Genomic DNA, 26,853 nt, shown 5'->3' on the forward strand with positions numbered 1-26,853 from the left:
ATAAATATATTGTTGGTTTATGTTATTTATCTAGTCATATAATAATAAAATAATGTAAGTGAAATAAATTCAGTGAATGTATGAGTCAATATACGCGATATGAATAATAAAAAAAAAAAATCTCAGGATAAAAAACTAAAAAAAAATTAAGTCAGATAGATAGTCGCCATTTTTATTCGAACTTAAGCGTCGCACAACAATGACGACAAACGACGACGACGACCAACGTCGACAACGAGGTACACATATCGTCGTGTGTGTAGTGTGTAGTGTGCGTACTAACGACAGGAAGTGAATTCTATGGCGCATCTTATGCGTTTTCCTCGAAGGAAAATGGCTACCAGCTGTCACTATCATAAAGTAGTTTAAGTTATAAAATTAATCTAAATAAATCGATAACCTACTCTAGTAAACTACATTTATAACTTAATGCGGTGCAATTAAATTTTAATAATAAATATATAATTAACAATATAAAGATTTCGAGTGGATTGTCTGTTGTTAAATATTTTATGTGCCATGAAAATTATCTATAACTCAACTGTTTACAGTTCCTATTTCGTGTGAACTTAATCAAGCTTCGTTGACTTATAATTAATGACTTGAAAAATAATGTTATCAATTTAACGTATAAAATTATTAAATCATTCATTTTTTATTTGTTTTCAATAATTACGAGTCATTATTCAGTGAATTGTTACACAAATCTTAATTTATCCTCGACTTTATATATACATTAAAAAAAGGTATGATATTTTTTTTTCTCCCAATCAAATGGATGCAATCAATACTTTTGAATGATTCACATGTTTTATTTTCTTATTACATAGTTAATTGAGACTTTAATTAAATCAAATATTTATATTTTTAATGTTTTCTTATTATAATTAATTTTTTTTTATATTTTTTTAATAGAAATAGATATGGGTTCCAGTCAACAATTTTCCCTTAGATGGAATAATTATCTAAAGCACATCACTTGTGCTTTTGATACATTAAGAACTGATGAAGATTTAGTTGATGTAACATTAAGCTGCGAAGGCAAACGTATTCGAGCACATAAAATGTTATTATCAGCATGCAGTACATATTTTCGTGATTTATTCAAGGTAAAATATATTTTATCCTATTTTGTCCTATTAATCTAACGACAAATAATATTTTGTCATTTATGTCTTTCATTGTTATATAAATTTCAAATTACAAAAGAACAAATAACAATTTTTAATCAAAATAGTTTAAATTTATTTATATAAAAAATAATCTCTAATTTTTTATTGTTTTCCAGGAGAACCCATGCCAACATCCAGTCATAATATTCCGAAATGTTAAATTTGATGATCTAGCAGCTTTAGTTGATTTTATGTATCAAGGAGAAGTCAACGTAGTACAAGAACAATTAGCTAGTTTTCTTACAACAGCAGAATTATTAGCAGTACAAGGACTTACTGATGGAACAGGAAAGGACAATGATAGTGTAACAGAGGTAAATTTACAAACGAATTAATAATTATAACAAATAAATACAATTTTATAATTATTTATAATAAAAAAAAAACTATTTTATATTATTAGGAGGATGTAGAATTGCCCAATGAACCAGAAGTACAACTTCAAAATGCTGCAGGTAAGCTCATGGTAAATAACAAAGGAAGTAAATCACCATCATCACCAATGCCATTTCATTCAATTGAATTACAACCCGATATACCACCAACAAAACGCCGAAAATATCGTGACAGTGGATTATCAAATGCCGAAAAATCTAGTAGTATTGGGTCAAAAAAAGATTTAAACGATAAATTAGTTGAAAGTCAAGTAAATGCATCAGGATCAAACCCCGTGGAAATAATACCTCTAATGCCAAATTTAAAATTGGAAATGCCAGAGTATTTAGAGCAGGATGGCAGTAGTTGTAGTTATGAAGAACAAAGTACTGGAGATGGTTCGACAATTAAAATAGGCGATGATGTTTTGTCTAATACTGCAGATGAAGAGCATAAACCTGATATAAGTCAAACATTTTATTCAAGTCAATCAACCGATATTTCTGATGCTAAACATTCAACAGCAGAAATTGGTAAGCATTTTTTTGGTTTTTTAAAAATTTTATTATAATATATTTTATGCATAAACATTATTTACTGATATGATTTATTTATTATTATTTTTTTTTTTTTTTTTTTTTTTTTTTTTTTGCAGGACACTTACTTTCAAAACCTAGTACATCAAGCGAGCGAATAACTCAGGAAGCAGCTCAAGGTAAGTAAATTCAAATTTTTTAAATAATTTTGTATAGTATGTATCGTTGCCTGCTGCTGTTGCCAAATTCTTTGCCTTTCATTTTGTCACTGCACAAACGAATTGATATTTATTTTCACCGCGATAATGTTTCGTCATCACGATTTGCTAATTATTATTATTTATTTGTTTTATTGAATAAAAATTTTAGCTGATTTTCTTTAAGTTTTATGAACATTAATAAATTTAAAATCAATGGAAATAATATATTTAAAATAAAATATATAGTGGCAAATGGCGCTGCAGAAGGCAGTATTTTTTTAATATTGACTAGGTGTATAACATTATAAATACTTTTATAACTAAAAAATAATGTTATACATTGTCACTGGAAAACTTGTTAAATTGTTTTTAAATTATTATAAACATAATTTATAATTCCTGCAAGTAAAATACTTAACAAATTGTACAAGGGAAACTTTGAATGAAAATAATCTAATAATAACGATCAATAAGTTCTTATAGAGGGTCTTTTTGGTTGATAACACGACTATAATAAAAACTTTGAAACGTAATAATATGGCGCAGTAGCCTGTGCAGCTTTACATTACTCATACACGCACAAAAAATAAAAAAATAAAATTTTAATAAATAATTTTTATTGTAAAATAAATTTGGGCAAATATTTTAGGCCATACTAGCGACTATGATAAAAAAACCTTTATCCATTTCTTTTATAAAATTTCTCAAAGTTAAATTTGACAACTGTACGTCAACATTTTTCAATTTTAATAATTTAACATTTTACAATTAATTATTTAAATAATTATAACACAAGTAATCTAAACAATGTGAATTATTATGATTTAAAAATGTTAAATCAATTAGAATAATGAATGTGCGAATGTGGTGGATAAATTAAGGTGATTGTTTTTTTTTTTTTTCTGATGTTAGAAAAAAAATCTTTTTTCTTTATTGACATTGATTGTTAAAACGCATTTTAGTATTCAACATGCATGTATAATTTATTTTTTTAATTTTATTTTTGAAATTTATTTCTTTTCTTTAAATATATATTAAAATCCTCAATAAAGCGGTACAGGTACTTTCGGGTGTAGGTGGTTCTTATAGATGCTAGGAAGCGTTGCCAAATGCTATTATGTAGCCGACAATCATCGACATTCCTTTAATAACTAAACTGGACTCACCTTTATTTATTTATTTATTTATTTATTTTTCCGTATCTACTAACCATTTTATTTAACATGACAAACTTTTGTTGTTAAATATTTTTAGTTTTAAACACTTTATTTACTATTTTTGTTTTTAAAACAAAAATAACTTATTATTTATTTTTAATATATATATATACTATATTTATATATGAAAAAAAAAATTTTATACTTATTTGGTAGTAGAGGTGACGGTATCGCGATCTGGCATGTATCAACATTTTCTGTTCTTTAAAACAAAATAAATTTCTACGCCATGGTACTTTGTTTCAAGTGGAGTTTATTATAGAACCAATTAAAAACAAAATTAACAATAATAACCATAGGTAAGTAGAGTAAAAAAATTTAGCAATGATTCAAACTGGAGCATGACTTACCTATAGTTTAGTTGATTAATAAACGATTGATACACAATTAATAAAAAAAGAAAAAGATTAATAAAAAAAAAGCCAAACTGTAAACCGAAGCTCATCACTAATAAACTGCATACCAGAAATTAATAAAACAATAATAATAATTTACAGACCACCATTAAATAACGTATTAATTTAACAATATCGCGAATAATATTTATATAAATATTTTTATAAAACAATTTACACATTAAAAAAAAATTTTTTAAACATAAAAAACATAAACACAAATGGCAATGAAATTTTGTTTATTTTTAATGGTTTTTTGATCAATGTAACACAAGAAAAAAAGAAAGATTAACATTGATCGCGATTTATATGGATAAAATGATAAAATAATAACTGAATTTATAAGATTATACATACACTGTATGGCTAATAAATCAAGATATAACGATATTACTATAGTTGCGAGTACACTGAACAAGCACCTGGCAATGCTAAATACTGTGGGTATTGGTCGCTGATAATCTAAATTGGCTTACGGCTAAGGGTTGGTGCTGGGATTGGTCATAAAATACTACTACTACACACGTTACTAATGGTTGATGCATGTGCACAAATTGTTAAATATCACTAACTGAAGATTTGGCCAATTTTCTTCAGGAGGAATTACATACATATCTGGTCAACCCCATAGTCTCAGCAAAGCAAATGGTCATGGAAAAGTATGTGTACACTGTAAACGCCGAGGAGTACTTACATCACGTGGAAAACTCAAGCAGACACGCTTCAAATGTTGGGCCTGCAATGCCTGTCTGTGCCGCTGGCCATGTTTTGCCGAATTCCATGAACTCCGAGCTATTCCTCACATTCCTCCCCCATAGCATCAACCTGCCCTAAGGCCGTATTTGTAAATTTTATAAATATATATATATATATATATATATATATATATATATATGTATATATTTATTTATAAATATATATATAACTAATACCCACAAAATGCTCAGTTGGCATTACGATGTCATGCGTTGCTCATGGGATTATTTAATAAATAATATCTGCTATGCAGATGATACTGAATATACATAAACGTACTTAAAGTTATACCTCAAAGGTGTTATAAAAAGGCACGTTATTATTATGATTATTATTATTATTAATATTTGTTTTTATATTTTGATTGTTTAAAAATTTCATTTATTTTACTTTCCACAATGCACTGTCAATATGTACAAACCTATAAGACTTGACATATTTTTTTTATTAAGGATTCTTAACGCGTTTACTAATTATTATTAAAATATTTAATTACTGCGTTGCGGATTTTATACGAGATTAATTATAATTATTGAATATATGAATTTTACTAATTATTATTATTATGATTTGTACGTGATAAAAAGTTTAGATTTTATTAATAAATTTATCTAGGAAAACATAAAATTAAGTATGAAAATAAAATCTTACATATGATATAAATTATCGATCTCAACTCCATCGCATACAATTATTATATACTGTTTAAATTAAAAATGCAATAATTTTTAAATTAAATTATAAATAAGCAATATTCAAATGAAATTCAAATTTAAAGCTTTGTAATTTCTTGCTGTAAAAATTTTAAATTCGAAAAAAAAGTAATAGGTTGTATTTGGACATTTTTAAATGTTAAATTGAATTTTGATTATCTTAAACATAAATACTAGTTGATTATCTTATTTTAACGAAATTTACCCACGTGGAGTGGCCAATCGGGCTAAGATACCACCGGTGATTAATCTGTATATCTTGTTTGGAGGTTGGCGGTTCAAATCTACTGTTTGACCTCAACACTGTAAAAAATTTAATTTTTGGTGTGAAAATGGTCCTCAAAGACTTTACACAGTGTCGTTGCGATGTGAAACATCAAGCGGTGTACTTTTAATACGGTGTGAGTGTTATCTTTCAGACTGTTTCAAAATGCAATTAATAACTCAAACAATATAAAAATCTAATGTCAAGTATTTTCAATTAAAGAAATTACTCATTACAAGTAATATTGTATTCATTTATCAAATTTAAATTAATTACAAACCAACAATATACATAAAACTTTACCATTGATATTTGTAGGACCTTTATAAGGTATTTTATGGTTCGAAGTTGATAAATTAACGATTCAATTAACATGAGTATTTTTGTTTGATATGATATTAATTAAAATTTAAAACTTAGAATTGAATTTTCTATAAAAGCATTTATTATTATTATCTCGCCTCAATGACAACTTATTTTCACTGTGTCTATAAAAGTAATATTTACACCGTTGGTGGTGTGATCGTTGTAATTCACACGGCCAAAAATTTATCACCGTGCGTCATGTAACTTTTACACCGGCTATATTGAAAATTTTCACATCAAATCATTCACGACACACCGTGGACTCGGAATTTTTTACAGTGAATGGTTTCAATGATTTGTTCGCTTATAAAATTTACATCGACTTGAGTTTACCCCGTTGGGGAGATTGCCATCGGGTGGCTGACTGTACCTGACTTGGTTTTCTATGGTTTTCCATGGTCACTGTGGTGCACACGTGTTATGAAAATGTGATTGTTGCAAGCAAATGTAGTAAAGTAGCATAAATCGACGATAGACATATTAATAATGATAATAATTGAGAAATGAAAGATAACATAAGAAAAACGACTGTAATAACCGTAAAGGTGTACAGTATAATAATCTTCATTATTACTATTATTTTGAAGGAATTTGTAAATAAAACAAACTTGATTAAATTTTTGTTGTTATGTAGTAAAATAATTTAAATTCTATTATCGTATGACTTCCTAGAATATTATAAAAACACGTTCTTATAATTTCAAAAGTGATAAGAAAATTTTAATATTTGGTATCCCATAATTTTTAATAATTAACTCAGTATTGTAATTATACATTAACTGAATTCAATTATAATTTTCATTTTTATTTTTTTTTTTATTTTAAATTCATAATATTTCGATTGAAATATGCATAAGTAATTGTTTTTCGTTGCGGTAAAATGCATTCAATTTGTTGAGAAAGAAAAAAAGAGGATTTATAAGTATTGTATTTGTAAATAACTACTGCGTCATGCTATATTATGATTATAATTTAATTTTAATAAGTAATTCGATATTATTAAAATAGAGAAACAAATGCTTAAAGTAAATACGTAATTATTGATAGTTAACTGCCGACATATGCGTTATATATCTTGATACTGTTTTAATAATAATAACTAATTACAAATTTTATACAATAATAGTCTTTATATTCTTTTTTTTTTTACTTTATGCTTAAGAAAATTTTAAGTACAAATTAAATGTATTTTTAAAGTTGGTTAAATAATTTTTTTATCTTAATAATATTATAGTTTATCAAGATAATTTGATGTTACTAGAACTTGAAAAAATAATAATAAATATCAGGCATTTAAAATATTTTGTTTGAAATAAAATGTATAGGAAAAATATCAAGACAATTCTTTAATCAGATGCAAATAAATATTATGTTTAGTAGAGATTACTCATAACTACATATAACATTTTTTTAATACTTGCTTTTTTTTTTTTTAAGTACTTAAAAATGATTTTTTTTTTTTTTTCACACATTTGAAGAATTCTTTTACATACTTAAAAAACGTTAAAATTCTAATTTGATTAAATTGGTCTAAACGAATTTGGTGCTCGAAATCTGTATGCGTAATTATTATAGGTTTAGTCGTATTAAACAGATAAACATGTATATTTTTTGTGCTTTATAATTTTGTTTTGCATTACAAGATACATATTATGTAAATTACAATCAAAGTATGTAGATAGAATTTAAATTTCATTATTGGTTTACCTGACAGTAAATAAATATACAGATAATCAAATTATTTAAAGACATTTGAAATAAAAATAATTGATTATTATTAATTAATATTGATATAAGGTAAAAGACCCTCAACCCGATCAGTAGTATTAGTCGCTCACTTTAACTGATTAATGCGTTTTTATAATTTTCATAACAAAAAAATTTTAACTAAAATAATGATTATTGATAAATAATTAGTTTTGAATCTCAATTTACATTATACTATGACCTATCAAAGTATTTTATTATTTTTTATAAATTTAAATTAACTGACTGTTTTAAAAATTACACTTTAATAATTATCATGTATTTTATAAATTACATTTTCTCCGAATGAATAAACTTATGATAATTAAATTGATATTGTCTTTGAGCGAGTATAGGGCCATCACCATCACGGCTTTTAGTGAGCGACTATCAATATACTCGACGACTTTATTTGAAAAGATTATTCTTTAAATTTAAATTTTATTCTAATAATTAAAACTATAAAAAAAAACATGATTTTTTATTTCATTTAGCAATTTATATTGAGTGGTTTAATCTCACTCCACTGAAAACAACGAGCAATGGATCTTTTACCTTCCATAGACTGAATTTAGTATATTTCTAAGTTTTATTTTTCTTTTAAAAATATTTTTTTTTTTATTTTATTACAATTATTTAGTGTCACAATCTGACGTTAAAATTATTTAATTATTTAACTTATTTTTCATCTGTTTAATTTACAATTCGATTTAATTTATGCCTTAGAAGTATATTAAAGAAATAATAATACTTCAAATTAATAATCATACACTGAAAAAAAAAAAAATTAAGTTTTGTAAATTAGTATATTGTATATATACGCCAATTAGTATATAGTATATATGCGCCAAGGAAAAAAATGTAGGACATTTCTACAAATTTATATTTCAAGTCGAATAAAATCTTTATCAATTTTTCCATCGCGTAAAATATTATAACATATTTATATTTGAATGGGAAAACTGGTGAAGATTTGTACTTTTTTTATTGGAAATTTACTGATTATAACTGAAATCGAACGATTGTCAATTCAGTTTTGAATTTATTATTAGATATATTTTTTTTAATCTTATTTCGAATTAAAACATAAATATTATTAAATATTTGTATTTAATTTTTTATTAATTGTATCTTATAATCATTCTTATTTATGAAAAGTAAAAAAAACATGGCAAACTTCAGTTATTCAAATAATTGAATCTTCATTTTATTCTAAAAAATGCCATATTAATATTAATAGTAATACTACTTTTAAAAACTATCCGTACTTTTGATTAAACTATTTACTTTCATCTAAAATAAATCTTAACTACAAGAAAACTTTAATTTTTTTTTCTTTTTAAAATTATGAGAATCATTGTAAAGAATAGAAATTTTTCTCTTTTGTATTGTAGATTCAGGAAGAAATATTAGAAGACGTCGGATAAATTCCCATGTGGATTTCAATTTAACGTCGTATTATTCAAACCAATATTTAAATCCTAAATTCTATCGCTGCAAAATATGTTTTAAGGAATTTAAACATTCAAAATCGTTAATCCATCATAATAATGTACATTCAGGAAAAACAAAATGTCCGATTTGTTTACGAATTTTTAGTCGCCGTAACTATATGATTAATCATTTAAAAATGAAACATTCAAATGATTAAATAAATAATAGATATCCGTACCTTATTTCTAATTTTTTTTTTTTTTACTTGTGCTTAATTATTTATCATCGAGTTATTTAATACATCAAAAGATGTTTAGACTAATTAATAAATAATTTGGCAGATAGTATTTCAATTTGATTTTTTTTTCCAATTACAGTTTTTAATATATTAGAAATCTGGTATCAATATCAAATTTATGTGATTTCATTAAACAATTATTAAATAAAATTTATAAACAATAATTTTTATTTTATATTGTATGATAGAAAAATAATTTTTTCTTATGTTTATAATTCGTGTCATAACAAATAAATATTATAAAATGTTTTGATGGATATAACAAAAATAATTAGATAATGAAAGATTTATTTAAAAAAAAAATAATAAACAATAATTGCAATTGAATAAAAATTGTATTCATTTATAGTTTGCATGAAGAATTAATAAATTAAATAAAATTTTAAAATCGAAATAGATGATGAAGAATTTCTAAACAATATTTTTGTTTCGTAGTTGTAACTAAATCGTGATACCGTGAGACTTAAAAAAGTGGTATTATTTTTGTTTATTTGTAGACCAACGAAGAAATAATGGAAGCGATAAATTTGGTCCCGACGCTGATTTACATTCGTCATCTAATGATAATTTAGATCAAACTTCAAAAACCGGAATATTTCGTTGTAGAATTTGTCCAGAAACATTTAAACATCCGATTTCATTGGCTTTACATAAAAATGTACATGCGGGACAAACAAAATGTCCTTATTGTCAGCATGTTTTTAGTCGAAGTTATAATATGAGAAAACATATACTTTATAAACATAAGTATACATTATAAATACATAGACATATAAAGTTAACATAAACGCTTACATTTTTGACATTTTTATTTTAAAAGAATATAAACTCAAATCACTAACAGTGATTTTTATAATAATAAGTGATATGATAAGAATATAAAGAAATTTTTAACCTTTTAACGAATTATTATTTTTTTGTATGATACCAGCACTGAAACTCAAAGTTTCAGTGTCTGTACAGTCAGTCGAAACAAGCTAATTTTTGTCCGATGCGGCGAACAAACGCGTAAATTGCGAATTCCTTCAATCAACGAACCAAAACAAATAATCAGTTGCCTGCTGACTGGAGATACTCGCAATTTAAACTCTGATACTTGACATTTGTTTAATAGAAATTTTAGACCATTCATTTTATTTACATAAATGACAGTTCTGACTTTGTGATTAAATTTTAAAAAATAATCAGTAGTAATGAGTGTGAATGTAGCAAACAAGCGACAATCGAAAACTTCAACAATCGATATCTCTGTGAAAAAACGATTTAAGAAATTTTTAGAACCGGAAATATATTCGTATTTTCATTATCTTTACAGGCATTTTATTCTTTTTTTATTACTTTTTTTTTGGAACTATAATTTTTGAAATAAACCTTTAATGAACATTTTCAGAAATATATATCAATAAAAATGTATTAAATTAACCCATTTATATTCTTTTTAAATGAACTACAGATGAATTTCTTTTTTTTTTTTTTTTTTTTTTTTTTTTTTTTTTTTTTTTTTTTTAAATAAAGTTTCCTGAATTTATATTAAGCTGTAGCTATTAAAAGAATGACTAGAATAAAAAAAAAAACAAATTTATCTCATTTCATCAAAATCTAAGGTAAAAGCCTCTCTACTCGCTCACTTTTCATTGGAGTGAGATTAAATCACTCAATATAAATTAATAAATAAAATAAAAAACCATATTTTTTTTTATAGTTATTTTTTTAAGTTTTAAGTATTAAAATAAAATTTTAGTTTGGAGAATAATGTTGATAATTAATTTTTTAAATAAGGTCCTTGAGTATCCCCATAGTCGTTCACTAAAAGTTGTGATGTACCATTACTCGATCAACGCATGGCCCTATAGTAGCTCAAAGACAATATCAATTAAACTATGATAAGTTTATTGATTTGGGAAATAATTTATAAAATATCTTACTTCATTCTTTTAAAATATAAAATTTCATGAATTTTAAAAATATGTTTAATAGTTATAACAATTATTAAAAAATTTGACGTAATCTAAATTTGATCTAATGAATGAACGTTGAAGTAAAAAATGCCCGGCTAAGGGCGATTATCTAAACAGTCACTTAATTTAAATTTATAATCTATTATAAAATAATTTGATACATAATATTTTAATATATTTAGATTCACAAATAATTATTTATCAATAATAATTTTTTTAGTTGAAATTTTTCTTTATAAAAATGATATAAAATGCATTAAACAGTTAAAGTGAGCGACTAATGATACTGAGCGGATATAGGGGCTTTTACCTTACTTATGAATTTTTTTAAATTATTTAAAAATTTTTTTTTTTCACGAGTTATTAATTTTCTTCTCATCCGACAAATTTTTATAATGACATATAACTGCGAAAATGTTGTTTCATCGATAAAAAATAAATTAATTATATCTAATATTAAAAAAACCACACATGAACTTTCATATTTTATACATATTTATATATATATATATATATATATATATATATATATATATATATATATATATATATATATAAATTTTAAAAACTATATTTTTTATTAATGAAATTCTTTAAAAGCCATTTGGTAATGACAAATAACAAGTTAAATTATTTATAATCTTGTTTTAAGTCAAAAACAATTTTTTGGACCCTTTTAAAAAATTTTTTATAATGATACAGTATAATATTCTAATTCAATAAAGAAAGTGATAATTATATACATATATACTAGGGTGTGTTGAAAAACAACATTATTTTATTTATTTATTTTTTTTTTTTCGGCATCACCAGAAAGTTGATAGGATATGTCAAAACAAAAATTCTGTCAGAAGGTCGGCTCTTAAATTCAAGTTTTAGTGGTAACTCATCGCATTTTTCAATTTCTCACTTAAATAACATAGGAAAATTCTTTTTTGAAAGTTTGGAATTTTAATACTTACCAGGGAATCAGTGTATCAGAAAAATCAATTAAAATTTTTGTTGCGTCAAAAAATTGAACGCTCTACAAAAAAGGTCTCTTATTATTTTTTAGTAAATTTAGTTTTTCAATAGTTATTCGAGGTCAAAGTTGGATTCGTAGTAAATTTTAGTATTACTTGACTTTTTCGCCGAAACTATCAGACTTATCTTAAAATGTTGTAACACCTTTTTTGTAGATCATTTCAATGCCTACAAATTATGTTCATCAGGTTTCCAAAATTTTTGAAAGCCCTTTAGTTATTTGCATTTACATGTTGATTTGTTCCAAGAAATCGTATTCTGGTCGATTTTATTTGCTTAATTTTTAACGCAAATAACTAAAGGGTTTTCAAAAATTTCAGAAACTTGATAAGAGATAATTTGTAGAAAAATTAAATTTACCAAAAAATGATAAGAGACCTACTTTGTAGAACGTTCAATTTTTTGACGCAACACAAATTTATATTGATTTTTCCGATACACTGATTCCCTGGTGAGTAATAAAATTCCAAACTATCAAAAAAAATTTTTCCTATATTATCTAAATGAGAAATTGAAAAATGCGATGAGCTACCACTAAAAATTGAATTTGAGCCGATCTTCTGACAGAACTTTTGTTTTGACAAATCCTATCAATTTTCTGGTGATGCCCAAAAAAAAACTAAAATAAAATAATGTTGTTTTTTAACACACCCTACACGGAGAAAAAAGTATAGTAAAAAGTACAATACTATAGTAAAATTCACTAATAGATAGGAAAAAATACATTCTGTATTGTAATTATTACTAAACGTTCAGTAAAATTTACTAGTTAGTAATAATTACATAATAAGATATTAAAAATTACTATGCGTAATGTATTTTTTACTAAGACGATTATATTTTTTACTATTCGTATAGTCAATTTTACTATAAATACTATTAATAAATACAAATTTACGAAAGTTAACTTTCTAATACATTGTAGGATTTTGTTACTATACAAAATATTAAAAATTACTATACGCAATGTATTTTTTGCTAACACGATTATATTTTTTTACTATTTGTATATTAAATCCTACTATGTATAGATAAAATTAAAAGTTGGTGGGGATAGCATATACAAATATGTATTACAAGTTCTGAAAGTTTTGTCCAAAGGAGACAGGCCGTCAGACATAGGAAAGGACTCGCGCGCGGGAGATCAGGGTTCAAATCTCGGTTGAAACAAGCGATTTTTTCAAAAACAAAAATCGACACCAACACCAATACAGGTGACATAAATAACAATAATAATCAAAATGATAGCAATAATAATAAAAAGTTAAAAGCTAATAAAAGTTTAATTTTATTCTTTTCCATTCTAATATAGTAAAATTTACTAAACAGGGATAGTAAAATTTACTACATATAACTAAAAATTAATATGCATTATAGGAGATTTTCCATAACCAGTATATGAGAAATTACTAAACAAGTTATAAAATATGCTTATTTGTTTATTAATTTTTCATATAAATCATAAGGGTTTCAAGATTGCTATCCAAATTTAGTAATTATTCTCATATTTTTTAGTAAAATTTACTATATTTTTTTCTCCGTGTAGTATATATGTATATAATTATTACTTTCTTTACTAAATTAGAATATTATAACATATCATTATAAAAAATTTTTTAATAGGGTCCAAAAAATTGTTTTTGACTTAAAATAAGGTTATAAATAATTTACCTTGACATTTGTGATTACCAAATATTTTTTAAAGAATTTCATTAATAAAAAATATAGTTTTTAAAATTTATATATATATATATATATATATATATATATATATATAAAATAAGAAAATTCATGTGTGGTTTTTTTAAAATTAGATATAATTCCTTTATTTTTTATCGATGAAACAACATTTTCGCAGTTATATGTCATAAAAATTTGTTGGATGAGAAAAAAATTAATAACTCATTAAATAAAATTTTAAAAAATTCATATGTAGATTTTTATGAAATGAAAAGATGACTTTTTTTTTAATTCTAGTCATTCTTTTAATAGTTACAGCTCAATATAAATTCTGGAAAGTTAATTGAAAAAAAAAAAAAAACAAAGTTTATCTGTAGTTCATTTAAAAAGAATATAAATGGGTTAATTTGAGATATTTTTATTGATATATATAGATATCTAAAAATGTTCATTAAAGTTTTATTTTAAAAATTATAGTTCCAAAAAAAACTAAGAAAAAAAGAATAAAATGCATGTAAAGATAATGAAAATACGAATATATTTCCGTTTCTGAAAATTTCTTAAATCGTTTTTTCGCAGAGATATCGATTGTTGAAGTTTTCGATTGACGTTCGTTTGCAATATTCACACTCATTCAATGTATTTACTATTTCTGCTTAATCGTTAATAGCAAATCACAATTTATGCTTACGCTAATCGTTGATCACACCATTGGTCTTATATTAACTTGTTTTTGACTAGCTGCTGACACTAAAATCAATGCAATGCTAAGTTTCAATGCAATAACCATTAAAACTATTTAAGTGTGTGTAACTCAGGATGAAACACGATTTTAGACTGCGAGTGATGTCAGCTCTCGCCTACGGCTCGGGCAGCCAACTTCACCCTGGGTTGAAATCGTTTTCTTTCATCCCTTGTCACACGCTACACTATTACCTTGTGTTCAATTGTTTAAAGTTATACTGTTGGTTTTAAAAGTACTGTTCAGATTTTAATGAAACTCGACAAATTTTTAGGTAACAATAAAAAAAAAGATCCAATTAAATTTTAAAGAGCTGAAGAAAACAAGTGAAATGTGAATTTTCATACATTTAACATTAAGCCATATGATAAATTACACGTTTCATCGAATTTATTTATTTTCTGAAGCTTTTGAAAAATGTCATTGGATTTTTTTCTTAGTATTATCTACTCATAAAGTAAAATTTGTTACTTGCTCAACTTTCATTGGAGTAAAATTGAACCACTCAATACAAATTGCTTAAATGGGATAAAAAATTATTTTTATTGCACGACTCATAATGCGAAGCATTAGAGAGTGCTTTACGATCGAAAATTCTTTTTCGCCTCCTTTTTTTTTTTTTTTTTTTTGTTTTTATAGTTTTCAATATTAGAATTAAATTTAAATTTAAAGAATAATCTTTTAAAATAAAGTCGTCGAGTAGATTGATAGTCGGTCATTAAAAGTTGTGATGGCGATGGGCCTATACTCGCTCAGAGACAATATCAATTTAATTATCATAAGTTTATTTATTCGGAGAATAATTTATAAAATATATAATAATTATTAAAATATTTAATCTATAAAAAACGAAATAGTTCAAGTAAAAAACAGTCGGCTGAGCAGGATTTTCAAAACAGTCAGTTAATTCAGATTTATAATAAATAATAAAATACTTTGATACATCATATTCTAATATATTTAGATTCACAAATAATTATTTATTAATCATAAATTTTTCTTTATAAAAATTATAAAAACCCATTAATCAGATAAAGTACAAGCGACTATTACTACTGATCAAGTTTAAGGTCTCTTATCTAATACCGAATTCTATTAAATTTTGAACAGTAATTCTAACAGTACTACATCAAAGATATTTGTTATTTTATATATTTATTAACAGTGATAGCATTAAAAATTATATTAAATTGAAAGTAATTGAATTGAATATCAATTAATTAATTTTTTAAAAATAATCGTTGAAAGGTTTATTCTTCTGTCGTATCATCGTAAATTGAATACTGCCCACAAACATTAGCATGAATATATATATCCATAAGATCGCTTCAAAAAAATCGACTTTTTTTTTTTTTTTCAAAACCCGCAGTGAAATATCTTCCTAGTCATGAAAAAAGAAGCCTGTGAAAACGGGAGCTCTTAATATCAATTTTAAAAGGTCGCTCATTGTAAATTTCGATTTTACGTTTAAATAACACCGAAAAAAAATTTTTTAACTTTGGAATTTTACAACTCATTTTGGAATTAACATTTCCTACAAACCACAGTTGGTCGTTTTTCCGAAAAATTATGTATATACGATTCAAATTTTTTTTAAACTTCAAAGAGAGAATTAATTTCAGATTTTTTAAATTGAAAAGTCATTTACTCCTCATAGTAGAACAATAAAGATCTACTTTGTCAACGACGTTAAACTTGATAATTTAATATTTTAAGAAAAATTTTTTTTTTCAATAATAGATATGAAATATTTAAGAAAAAAATGTTAAATTAATTACATGTTGAACTTTAAACTCGAATAACTTTTAAAGGAGTAGACTTAGAGAAAAAACATAAGAGACAATTTATTTAGAGCGTTCAATTTCCTTCAAAAATATGTATCTCTCACCCCGACATGTTAATTCCAAAATGAGTTGTAAAATTCCAAAGTTAAAAAATTATTTTTTCTCACTTCCGGGCGGAAAGCGTCAACTTTCGTCCCGTAGTGCAAAACGAAATTGCCGCTTTCCGCCTCCGTCGACGCGAAAAATAGTATACACACCACGGGAAGTAAACAAGAAAGCCTCAGATCACATGTAATTGTTGGCCGAGGCGAAGCTGAGACATTTCTTACTTTACTTCCCTAGGTGTGTAATATACTATTTCCATGTTATTTAAACGTAAAATAGAAATTTACGATGAGCGACCTTTTTCACTACGGGTTTTGAAAAAAAAAAATTGTCGATTTTTTTGAATCGGTCTAATATCCATATTATTCACTTTAATTGTCATTTTTTTTATTTATATAATAATTTATATATTTGTTTAAACATTTAAGTTGAACACAATTACTCACATACTATTTACGCAAATACCTACATTCTACCTGATTTAAAACATAACAATATTTAAAACTTTTATTAATTTCATAAAATTCAAATATAAGAAATAATCCAAATAATCATTTACATTCAATAAGAATAAAATTGATATTTTTTTTTTAAATTAATTAAAATTTTAGTATAAAATATGCTCGTTTTTTTTTCGATGTAGTCTTATAATTTAAATAAAAAAATAAGTTTTGTTTTTTCTTATTTTATATAATTTTTTTCAAAATTCGTATTTATATATTTAATTATATACAGAGTAAAATTTTCGAATATACTATAAAATATAACCTTCCTGTACATATTTACTTAAATAATGTATAACAATATTGCGATAATATAAAAGTTATAACGAATGAATTATGCTCGTAAATAGCAATAACTTTCTAATATATAATAAATATTTAAATTAAGTTGCTCTCATTAAATTTCTGCTTAAAGCTTTCTTTATCTTTTTTTAAAAGAGTTTAATACTTTGTGCTTTTGGAAGATATTCTTTTAAAATCAACAACCGTGTGATGGTGGAACTTTATAAATCATAGCATAGGCTTTTTTTAATATACAAAAAAGTACAGCAAACAACAAAAAAAATGTATTCCTTGCAATACATTATTTTATTTATTGTAATTTTTTTTTATTATTTTTATTAAAAAAAAAAAATTGCTATTTCTGGTTGATGGGTTATTTAGTGATGGTTCTGAGAGATACTGACAACAGTGGATGAATATAATAACACATTACATTATTATAAAAATTAATAAACAAAGTCACTATTTGTCTACTGTTAATCAGTAATCACAAATAGTGTTGAGCTTGAGAAAAAAAAAACTTAAAAAATAAAATTAAAAAAAAAAAAAACTTAAAAATAAAAATAAACAAATTAAGAAGCTGTGTGTATGGGAAACACTTTGGATTGTGTGCGCAGAAACACTTACCAAAACATCATCTTCCAATCATCTGGAATCCTCCAACTCCATCGTTAATAATTCAACAAGGAAACCAAACCAAATGAAATCAGGTCGTCGCAAGGATGGGAGATGGGTTTGCAATGTTTGTGGAAAACACTACTCTAGAAGTGATTCTCTTGCTCATCATCGTAGTATTCATAGAGGAGACACAGTCTGTCCAATCTGCCGTGCTGTCTTCACAAGGAAATATACAATGCGATGTCACTTGGTAAACATTCATGGAGTTCAATGACTGAAGAAATATTACTTATAAATAATTTATATTGATTAATTAATTGATTTATATTAAATATTTCATTTATGAAATCAACAAATGTTCGCTCAATTATACTTAGATGCAAACTTTATCTTCCGGTTATTTATTATTTAAAACTAAAAAATAATAATAAATTATTGAATTATATTCAGGATAGGCATTAATTTATTTCAGGTTTAAGATATCTACACAATAATTATTATTGTTCTATAACATTTCAATGTATTATATTGTTAAATTTTCATTACATACTTTTATTTAACAGTAATATTGTTAAAACAAACGTATACTTAATTTACTGTTAAAAAAAATGCTTACAGTTTTTTCCTTTTTTATCTCTATGTATATATTATAGGCAGATAAAATTTTAATTTGCCGACTTTTACGAAATATTGATAATAACGGTGACCTATCACTCTATTCATCTGTACTTATAGTGTAAATCCTTGCATTTATAATTTATTTTTTGTTTTATTATTTCTTTATATTTTGCATTATTATTATTTACTTGTAAACAATGCCAGTATTTATTACAAAATAATTATTTTTTGTTGTTGTTTAATTAAAGTAAAAGACCCGTTACTTGCTCACTTTTCATTTAAATGAGACTAAACCATTCAATATAAATAGCTAAATGAAATGAAACATCATTATTTTTTTTATTAGAATAAAATTTTAATTTCAAGATTAATGTCGATAATTAATTTTAAAAATAAGCAAGGCTGAGCGAGATTTTGAAAACAGTCAGTTAATTTAAATTTATAATAAATAATAAAAAATACTTTAATATAGGCCATATTCTAATGTAAATTGAGATTCACAAATATTGTAAATCTCATTTTTTTAGTTAAAATTTTTTATTATAAAAATCATAAAAACGCTTTAATCAGTTTAAGTGAGCGACTAATGCTACTGATCGAGTTTAAGGTCTTTTATTTTAATGTTTTTTTTTTTTTTTTTTTTTAACTAAGATAATTTGTAAAGTGTGTTACTTTTGTTATTATTTTTTTTCTTTGTATTACTTTGAAGAGTGTTTTTTAAAAATTTTTTTTATAAAAAGTACGCTTGTGATTATGTTGATTACGTATAAATAGTTAAAGTAATTATTTAGCTCATATAATTGTAATTTATGGAGATTAAATTGCACTAGTTTTATTTAATTAATTTTAATTTAAAAAAAAATGATAATAAAACACAAGATTTAAATTGACTTTTATTATAAAAGGTGCTAAAATTATTTATATTGTAACTTCGTGATGTATTTATTAATAAATATAGTTTATTAGAGACAATTAACTCATTTTGTTAATAAAATTAAAATATTTAAATATTTAATTGAATCTATTTTACACCAAAAATTAAATTCTTTACAATAAAACGACACAATTCATCCATTTTCAGGATTTTTTGTTTTAATTAAATCATAGTAAAACTAATTAATTTGATTCGCCATTACATTAATTATTTATTTCATTTTAATCAATTTTTGTTTTTTTTTCATTTATCATCAAGTTATTAGTATATAAAAGGAATACATGATTGTCGGTTCACTGTAATGTTAAATAAAACGAGCAATATAAATAAGTGTTATTCGAAAGTGCGGGTAGGTACCGCGTAATTTAATTATGTTTTCTTGATATTTTTTTATTTTTTAAAAATTAATTTACGTGACGTAAAATGAATTTTTGTAATGAAGTTTGCAGTTATTATGCATGAAAATATAAATAAAATCAAACAAACAAACAATCAATAACTTGGTACGTATGTGGCATTATCATATAAAAAAAAATCATAAATCATAATAATTAATTAAGAGTTTACGCTCAATTTATTTAGCATGATTGCTAAATGAATGAATGTATTGGATATGTATTAAAAACAATTCATTTTTTTTTTTTTTTTTGTAAATTTTGAAGTTCATAAAATGTATGAATGGATGGATGTGAGATGTTTTTTTTTTATTTTTTCTTTGGTAAAAAATAACATAAAATCAGAGTTAAAATTAAAAAAAAAAAACAGTCGGTTGTAATACGTAAAAATAAAAAATAAAAAATGATAACTTTATTAGTATGAAATATATTTATTTGATTTAGATTCACGTACAGTGGTCATCGAACAACCGTCGCATTCTTGCAAACTCTGCGGTAAATCATTTTGGAATCGGGACTCTATGTATAAACACATGAACATGCACAAGGGAACAACTCAATGTCCTGTTTGCCACAAAGTGCTGAGTCGTACAACGCATATGAAACGTCATTTAAAAAATCGCCACGGCTGGTTGGGCTTCGGAACGGTTACTGATACAGCTACCGTTCGTAATGCAACCCAATTACCCGTAACATCAGCAACAATTGCTCAACAGAATGCCAATACGGCGAACCCTGAAACAAATGCAACATTTACCACAATACGAATTAGAGAGAGCAGTGTTGAAAGAATTACCTCTAGTCCTATTCCTTAGTGTGAACTAACATCATTCAAGAAAAAATATGTGTTGATAACGTTGCCTATCTTATATTTCATCACACTAGTCATTCGTACACATACAATATTTTTTGTGTGTATGTATGTGTATTCATGTATATGTGTACTATATCATACACTAAAACATAATAACACAAATTAACACATTTTTAATTACACACATATAATATTATTATCAATTTGATTGGTTGGTTGGTTGATTATTATAATTATTATTATTATTATTATTATTATTTCTTTTTTTTTTAGTTATTATTATTATTATTATTATTATTATTATTATTATTATTATTTTATAATCAATGGTATAAGGAAGAAAAAAAGCCAATTTTATCTAGTCACTTTATCTCAGTACTTAAAGTATGAGGAGGAATGTGCATTTTATATCATAAGCGAGGCTAAACTTCCTAGTCCCCGAACTACTGCCAAAGTTCATTTATTCAAAGATTATGAATATTTATTTTTTTTTTTTTTAATGTTTTATTTTTCAGTTACATTTTTAATTATATAATTATTTCATACATTTATACAACTATTGATTTTTTTCTTTTAGTCAATTGTTGCGTTGTTTTTATTTTATTTTATTTTTTTTTTAAGCAATATTTTTTTTAGTTACACAATTACTTTATTTTTTTTTTTTTTGTTATTTTTAATTTGAAATAGAAAAATAAACCCACCAATTTTTTTTTAGAATAGAAAAAAAAAATATATTATTTATACTCAATTATAGTAATTAAGTAACTTGCCAAACTTAATAATTAGGTTTAATTTAATTTTAATGTTTTCATTTAGAGTAGAAAAAAAACATACTGATGTAGACAAAGATTTAAACCAAATAGTTTTTTTTTTTTTTTAGAAAACCAATTTTATTAATAAGATTTAAATAAAAAGAGGCTATTTATTTATAATACAACCCAAAGATTTTATTATTTTGTACTGTGCAATTTAAAATAATTTAAGTGACAATGATTTAACTAATTTTATTTTTTATTTTCAATTATGGCTTGGTCATTATTACCACTATTATTATGTATTGCGCCATTATAATTATTTTGATTTTTATTTACAAAAAAAAAAAAATCATCTTTTATTTTTACACACAATCAGTGTCATGTTATTTTATTAAATTAATAAACTTTAAATTTAAATGATATTGCACATTCCTCAGGAAATGAAAAAATAAATAAATATCCAAATAAGTACACGGTTGCCAATGAAAATTTAATATCAACATTGATATTTAATTAGTTTATTATTTATTTTTAAAATAAAAATAAACAAATTATATATAAATATAATTCAAATATATATCGTATAACATAATCCCATGTTTGACTTATTAATAGGCAATTAATGTAAGTGAAAAAATGTGTGAATAAAGTTTTAAAATGTCAACTAATTAACATTATGTTCTTTCTTGGCAAAAACTATACAATTTGAAATTAACTATATTTTTCATGATACCAATATCGAAACTTAAAGTTTTAGTGTCTCTACAGCCAGTCAAAACAAGAAATAATTTCAGTCCAATGCCGCGACCTAACATATTACAGACCTAAGGGGAAAATTGGCACATTCCAACCAACGTGTATAATTGCTTGCACGAGCCGAAGGTGAGGGTAGCAAACACGCAGGATTAGAACGTCCTATTTTCCTCCGTGGTGTGTATACAAGTTTTTACAATCTGTATCTGAAAATTTAAATTTTTGCTTCTGTTTGGAGGAAGAATAACACATGCATTAATTTTTATCATTTTTGTTTTTCTCATAAAAGAAAAGAACGACTTTCTTCCCTCCAAACAGGGCAGGTATTTAAACTGCCGGTGCAGTAAATGACAATTCTGACTTTGTGATTAAGTTTAATGAAAATAAGTGTCAATAATAAATAGTATTTATAGTTTCTGCTTAATTATGAATTGCAAATCACAATTTACGCTTACGCTAATAGTTGATTACACCATTGGTCTTAAATTAACTTGTTTTTGATTGGCTGCTGACACTAAAACTTTAAGTTTCAATGCAAGTAACCATGAAAAATATTGTGTGTAACTCAGGATGAAACAAAATGATTTCAGACTGCGGTCGATATCAGCCCTATGACTCGGGCAACCAACTTTACCCTGATCTAAAATCGTTTTGTTTCATCTCTTGTCCCACAATACTATACTATTATTTGTAATCTAAATTATTTTTATTTTTCAGCTTGTTTTCTAACAAATTTTTATTTTAAAATTATAATTACAGTTTATTACAACTATACACAAAACAATAAATTTATTAAAAAATAATTTTTTTATGTCATATCGCATGAACTCATGAACATTGTTTATTGGCACAGCTATGCACGAGACAAATTATTATTACTCTTTATCATTATATGAATAATTTGCTCATAGGTATAAGTTGATTTTAAGCTACTGCTATACTGGTTACGTGTTAATTTTTCAGTAAAAAAAAATAAAAATCAAAAAAGAAAGAAATAAGTAAAATTATAAATAAACAAGCTTTATCATGACGAATAAGATACAAGGTACAAGGTCGCACAGGCTTCTCGTAGATTTTCATTATACAACTAATTTTTGATGCTTTGAATATATAAATTTATAGTAAAAAATTTAGGATATATATATATATATATATATATATATATATATATATATATATATATATATATACTTTTTAAGTTCTACTTCTTTTGGCGCGTTAATAGTAAAATTTTAACAAAAGTCTAAGATAATTTGATGTATTTTTTTCTATACTGACCAAGTTAACTCAAAAGAGGCCCAGAATTTGAACGTGGTAGTAGTGGTATACCCAAAAATATGATGCCGCGTAAGAGTAATGTTCATACTTGATATTGAATACAGAAAAAAAAAAAAAGTTCAAGTATTTTGTAGTTTATTGCCGAATAAAACCATGAAAATGATGATTTTTTAGAAAATACAAAATTTTAAGATTTCCTATATTGTTTATACAATATTATTAATTATTCGATTTAATTCAGGTATTAAAACTTACATTACACAGTGATATTGGTTTGAGTATGAAAATTAAGAGGAAAAGAACTAAAATAAGTCATCTAATAATAAATTCCTAACTATATATTTTTTATGATTTTAATCATTGAAAATTTTTATTTTTTTTTTATTTTATATGATCGTTTAATATTCATATGACCAAAATATTATACTAAAAATCGTAATGTGCGGTGATAACATCAAATAATTAATGAATATTAAATAAATGATACAAGATGTCTTAAAATTTTTTTTCCCATAAAATTATCATCTTTACGGTTTTATTCGGCGACTTAAACTGTAAAATTCTTAAAATTTTTTTGAGTTTGCTTTTTTTCTAATTTTAATAAAAAATATCAACATTTGTCTAGGTATATATATTATTTGCATGTGTAACAACATTTTTTTTCGTCATGCCACAAAAGTATAACTTCTAACGCGCGTACATAAGTACACGCAACGAACTTTTTTTTTATTATTATTTCTGTCTTATTTCTTTGTTAATTATTTAAAATACTTAAATTATTAAAAATAAAATATTGACATTATGAGGAATCGGGGGTCACGACGATGTTGATGTGTTGCAGGGGGGGTGGGACGAAAACGGAAGCATGTTGGCGATACAACTGGTCAAGTGGTGATGCAGGGTCCAGGGCGTTTTTCTTGCAGTCTCTGTGGAAGTGTTTACAAGCACCTAGCTTCGCTGACCCAGCACCTCGAAGTGCATCGCAACCAGACAACCTGCATCCTATGTCACACCACTCTCAGTCGTAGAACCGACCTGCGTCGTCATATGAGATTAAAACATAATATGCAATGGCAAAAGACGATCCAGAGGCATCGAAGTCCTAGAAAAGGAGTTAATTCTTAAATTTATATTTTATATCATCATTTGTCTTTTTTTCTTTTTAAATTCGCCAATATATTTATTTTTGGTCGAAATTTAAACATATATTTATGAAATCAATTATATCACATAACTCATATTTATAAAATATTATAAGTATTTACGCGAAAATACAATATTATTAAATAGATGATTAATTAAATGTATGCTTATTAAGGTGCTTCGTTGGAAGCCAGCTCCAATATTTTTTTTTCGTTCTTCATCGAAAATCTTTTTCTACATGTAAAAATAAAAATTCAGTACAACTTTGAGCTCTTAGCATTAATTTTTAAAACTAGAACAACGTTGTTGAAGTTTTTCCATGCTAAAAGCATGTTAATCTCGATTTTTTGTTTTTTGTTGAATAAAACTAAACCCCATACTAACGTATCTTATTGATTTAAAGTTTTATTTGAAAAGAATTGTATACTCTCTGAAAAAGCCTGCATGGGCTTAGCGGTACTTTCATCTACAGTCCGTGTGGAAGCCTTGAAAATCTAATTTTCTGATAATTTCACAATTTTTTTGTAGGAAACTAAATTTGCTAGTAAAAACGTTCTACACTTTCTTTCTTAAAAGTTAACCGTTTACAAGTTGACAAAAAAAACCACCAATTTCATAGGAAATTAGACTTTCAAGACTTCCATGCGGACTGTAGTTAAAAGTATCGCTAAGTACATGCAGGCTTTTCAAAGAGCATACAATTCGCTTTAAATAAAACTTTGACCCAATATGATACGTTAATATGGGGCTGAGTTTTATTGAATAAAAAGAAAAAAAATCGAAATTTATATGCCTTTAGCATGTACATATGAATATTAATATAATAAAATTAAAGAACAATAAGTAACTCTGAAATTTTACAACTTTTAATCTCATAGTCCGTCCATAAACCTCAATAATACAATAGTCTGTGTGGCTTAACAAGATAAATAAATAATGAAAAAATAATCATCAATCCGGATTTTATTCTAGTTCACAATTACATCATCTGTTTTAAATATTACGTTATTTTTTATAAAAATTTTATTATAAATCGACTATCATTAATTATTTTATTTCTTCTTCATCATTGATTAAAATAATCTCATATGTGAAGGGAATGCACAAATGTAATTAAATTATAAGAGCAGTTATTATAAAATTTTATAATTTTTTTTGTTTTTAACTACATGGAGATAATTAAACACAGTGGTCACAAAAATTGAAGGTTATTAAAAAATTCTTAAATGTTTTGATAATTTATCAAAATTCCGTAACAGCGTAAAATTTTCGTAGCTTTATACAAATAATTTTTTGATGAGTTTTTGTTGTTAAAACCAAAAATGCAATTTTTGATTTTGCATTTTGAAAAATTTTTTTTTTACCTCTGATTTTTTATCATCACTCAAAACCTATCAAAGACAAAAATATTTAAACTCAGAATTTGAAAACTAGAAATTCCAATCAAGCTTTCTTTTTCTGCTACATTACAGCATTTTGAAAATCATCTAAAATTTTAGGATTTTTTTTTTCTACATCCTTTAATTTTTGTGACCGCTGTTTTAAATTTTACTTAACAATTTTGAGTACACTGGGGCCAGGACTAATAATTATTCTTGTTTTTTTATATTATTCGATTATGGTGTAAAAAATAGACTATTTTGAGTAATTTTTGAACAATAAATCAAAGGTTGTGTTTTCATTCTTTTCGTATTTCTTTTATTTTTGGCTCAGGTTTTACTCTAAATTGAAGGGTAAGTGTTTTTTAAAAATTTTCTCCGTGTGTAAGTTATCTAATAATGCTAAAATAAGCACAAAATAATGAATCGAAGAAATACAGGATAACTCCAAAACATACAAATAAGATATAAAGCTAATATTAAAAAGTATAATACAAATATAGATAATTATATCGATAACTTTTCAAATAATAAGGGCATTTGACACATTTATATTGCAACTGAATCGTTTCTCTATTATAAATTATCAACTATACTGTAAATTATAATTATAATT

The 26,853-nt window shown here is 24.6% G+C and overlaps 1 protein-coding gene across 7 annotated transcripts; it reads left to right on the forward strand.

Annotated features, from left to right (window-relative positions):
- The first annotated feature begins 191 nt into the window (after positions 1 to 191).
- On the forward strand, positions 192 to 26,853 carry LOC103580503 (protein tramtrack, alpha isoform). 7 transcript variants are annotated; one of them, XM_008562264.3, is made up of 6 exons: positions 192 to 746; positions 916 to 1,109; positions 1,289 to 1,486; positions 1,576 to 2,080; positions 2,203 to 2,262; positions 9,136 to 9,421. In XM_008562264.3, exons 2-6 carry the CDS (start codon positions 924 to 926, stop codon positions 9,390 to 9,392), a joined length of 1,206 nt encoding a protein of 401 aa, XP_008560486.1. In that variant the 5' UTR covers positions 192 to 746; positions 916 to 923; the 3' UTR covers positions 9,393 to 9,421. The 7 variants fall into 7 exon arrangements, with proteins under 7 accessions (XP_008560486.1, XP_008560484.1, XP_014295765.1 ...); XM_008562262.2 differs by lacking the exon at positions 9,136 to 9,421 and adding an exon at positions 24,557 to 26,853 and having other exon boundaries at positions 193 to 746; XM_014440279.2 differs by lacking the exon at positions 9,136 to 9,421 and adding an exon at positions 20,560 to 21,704 and having other exon boundaries at positions 193 to 746.

The sequence above is a fragment of the Microplitis demolitor genome, chromosome 7, assembly GCF_026212275.2.
Source record: "Microplitis demolitor isolate Queensland-Clemson2020A chromosome 7, iyMicDemo2.1a, whole genome shotgun sequence".
Classification (NCBI taxonomy): domain Eukaryota; kingdom Metazoa; phylum Arthropoda; class Insecta; order Hymenoptera; family Braconidae; genus Microplitis; species Microplitis demolitor.

Coding starts and splice junctions, on each gene's coding strand:
- LOC103580503 (XM_014440279.2), top strand. CDS start 924: ATGGGTTCCAGTCAACAATTTTCCCTTAGATGGAATAATTATCTAAAG. Junction 2,081..2,202: donor ACATTCAACAGCAGAAATTG/GTAAGCATTTTT, acceptor TTTTTTTTGCAG/GACACTTACTTTCAAAACCT. Junction 2,263..20,559: donor AACTCAGGAAGCAGCTCAAG/GTAAGTAAATTC, acceptor TATTTGATTTAG/ATTCACGTACAGTGGTCATC.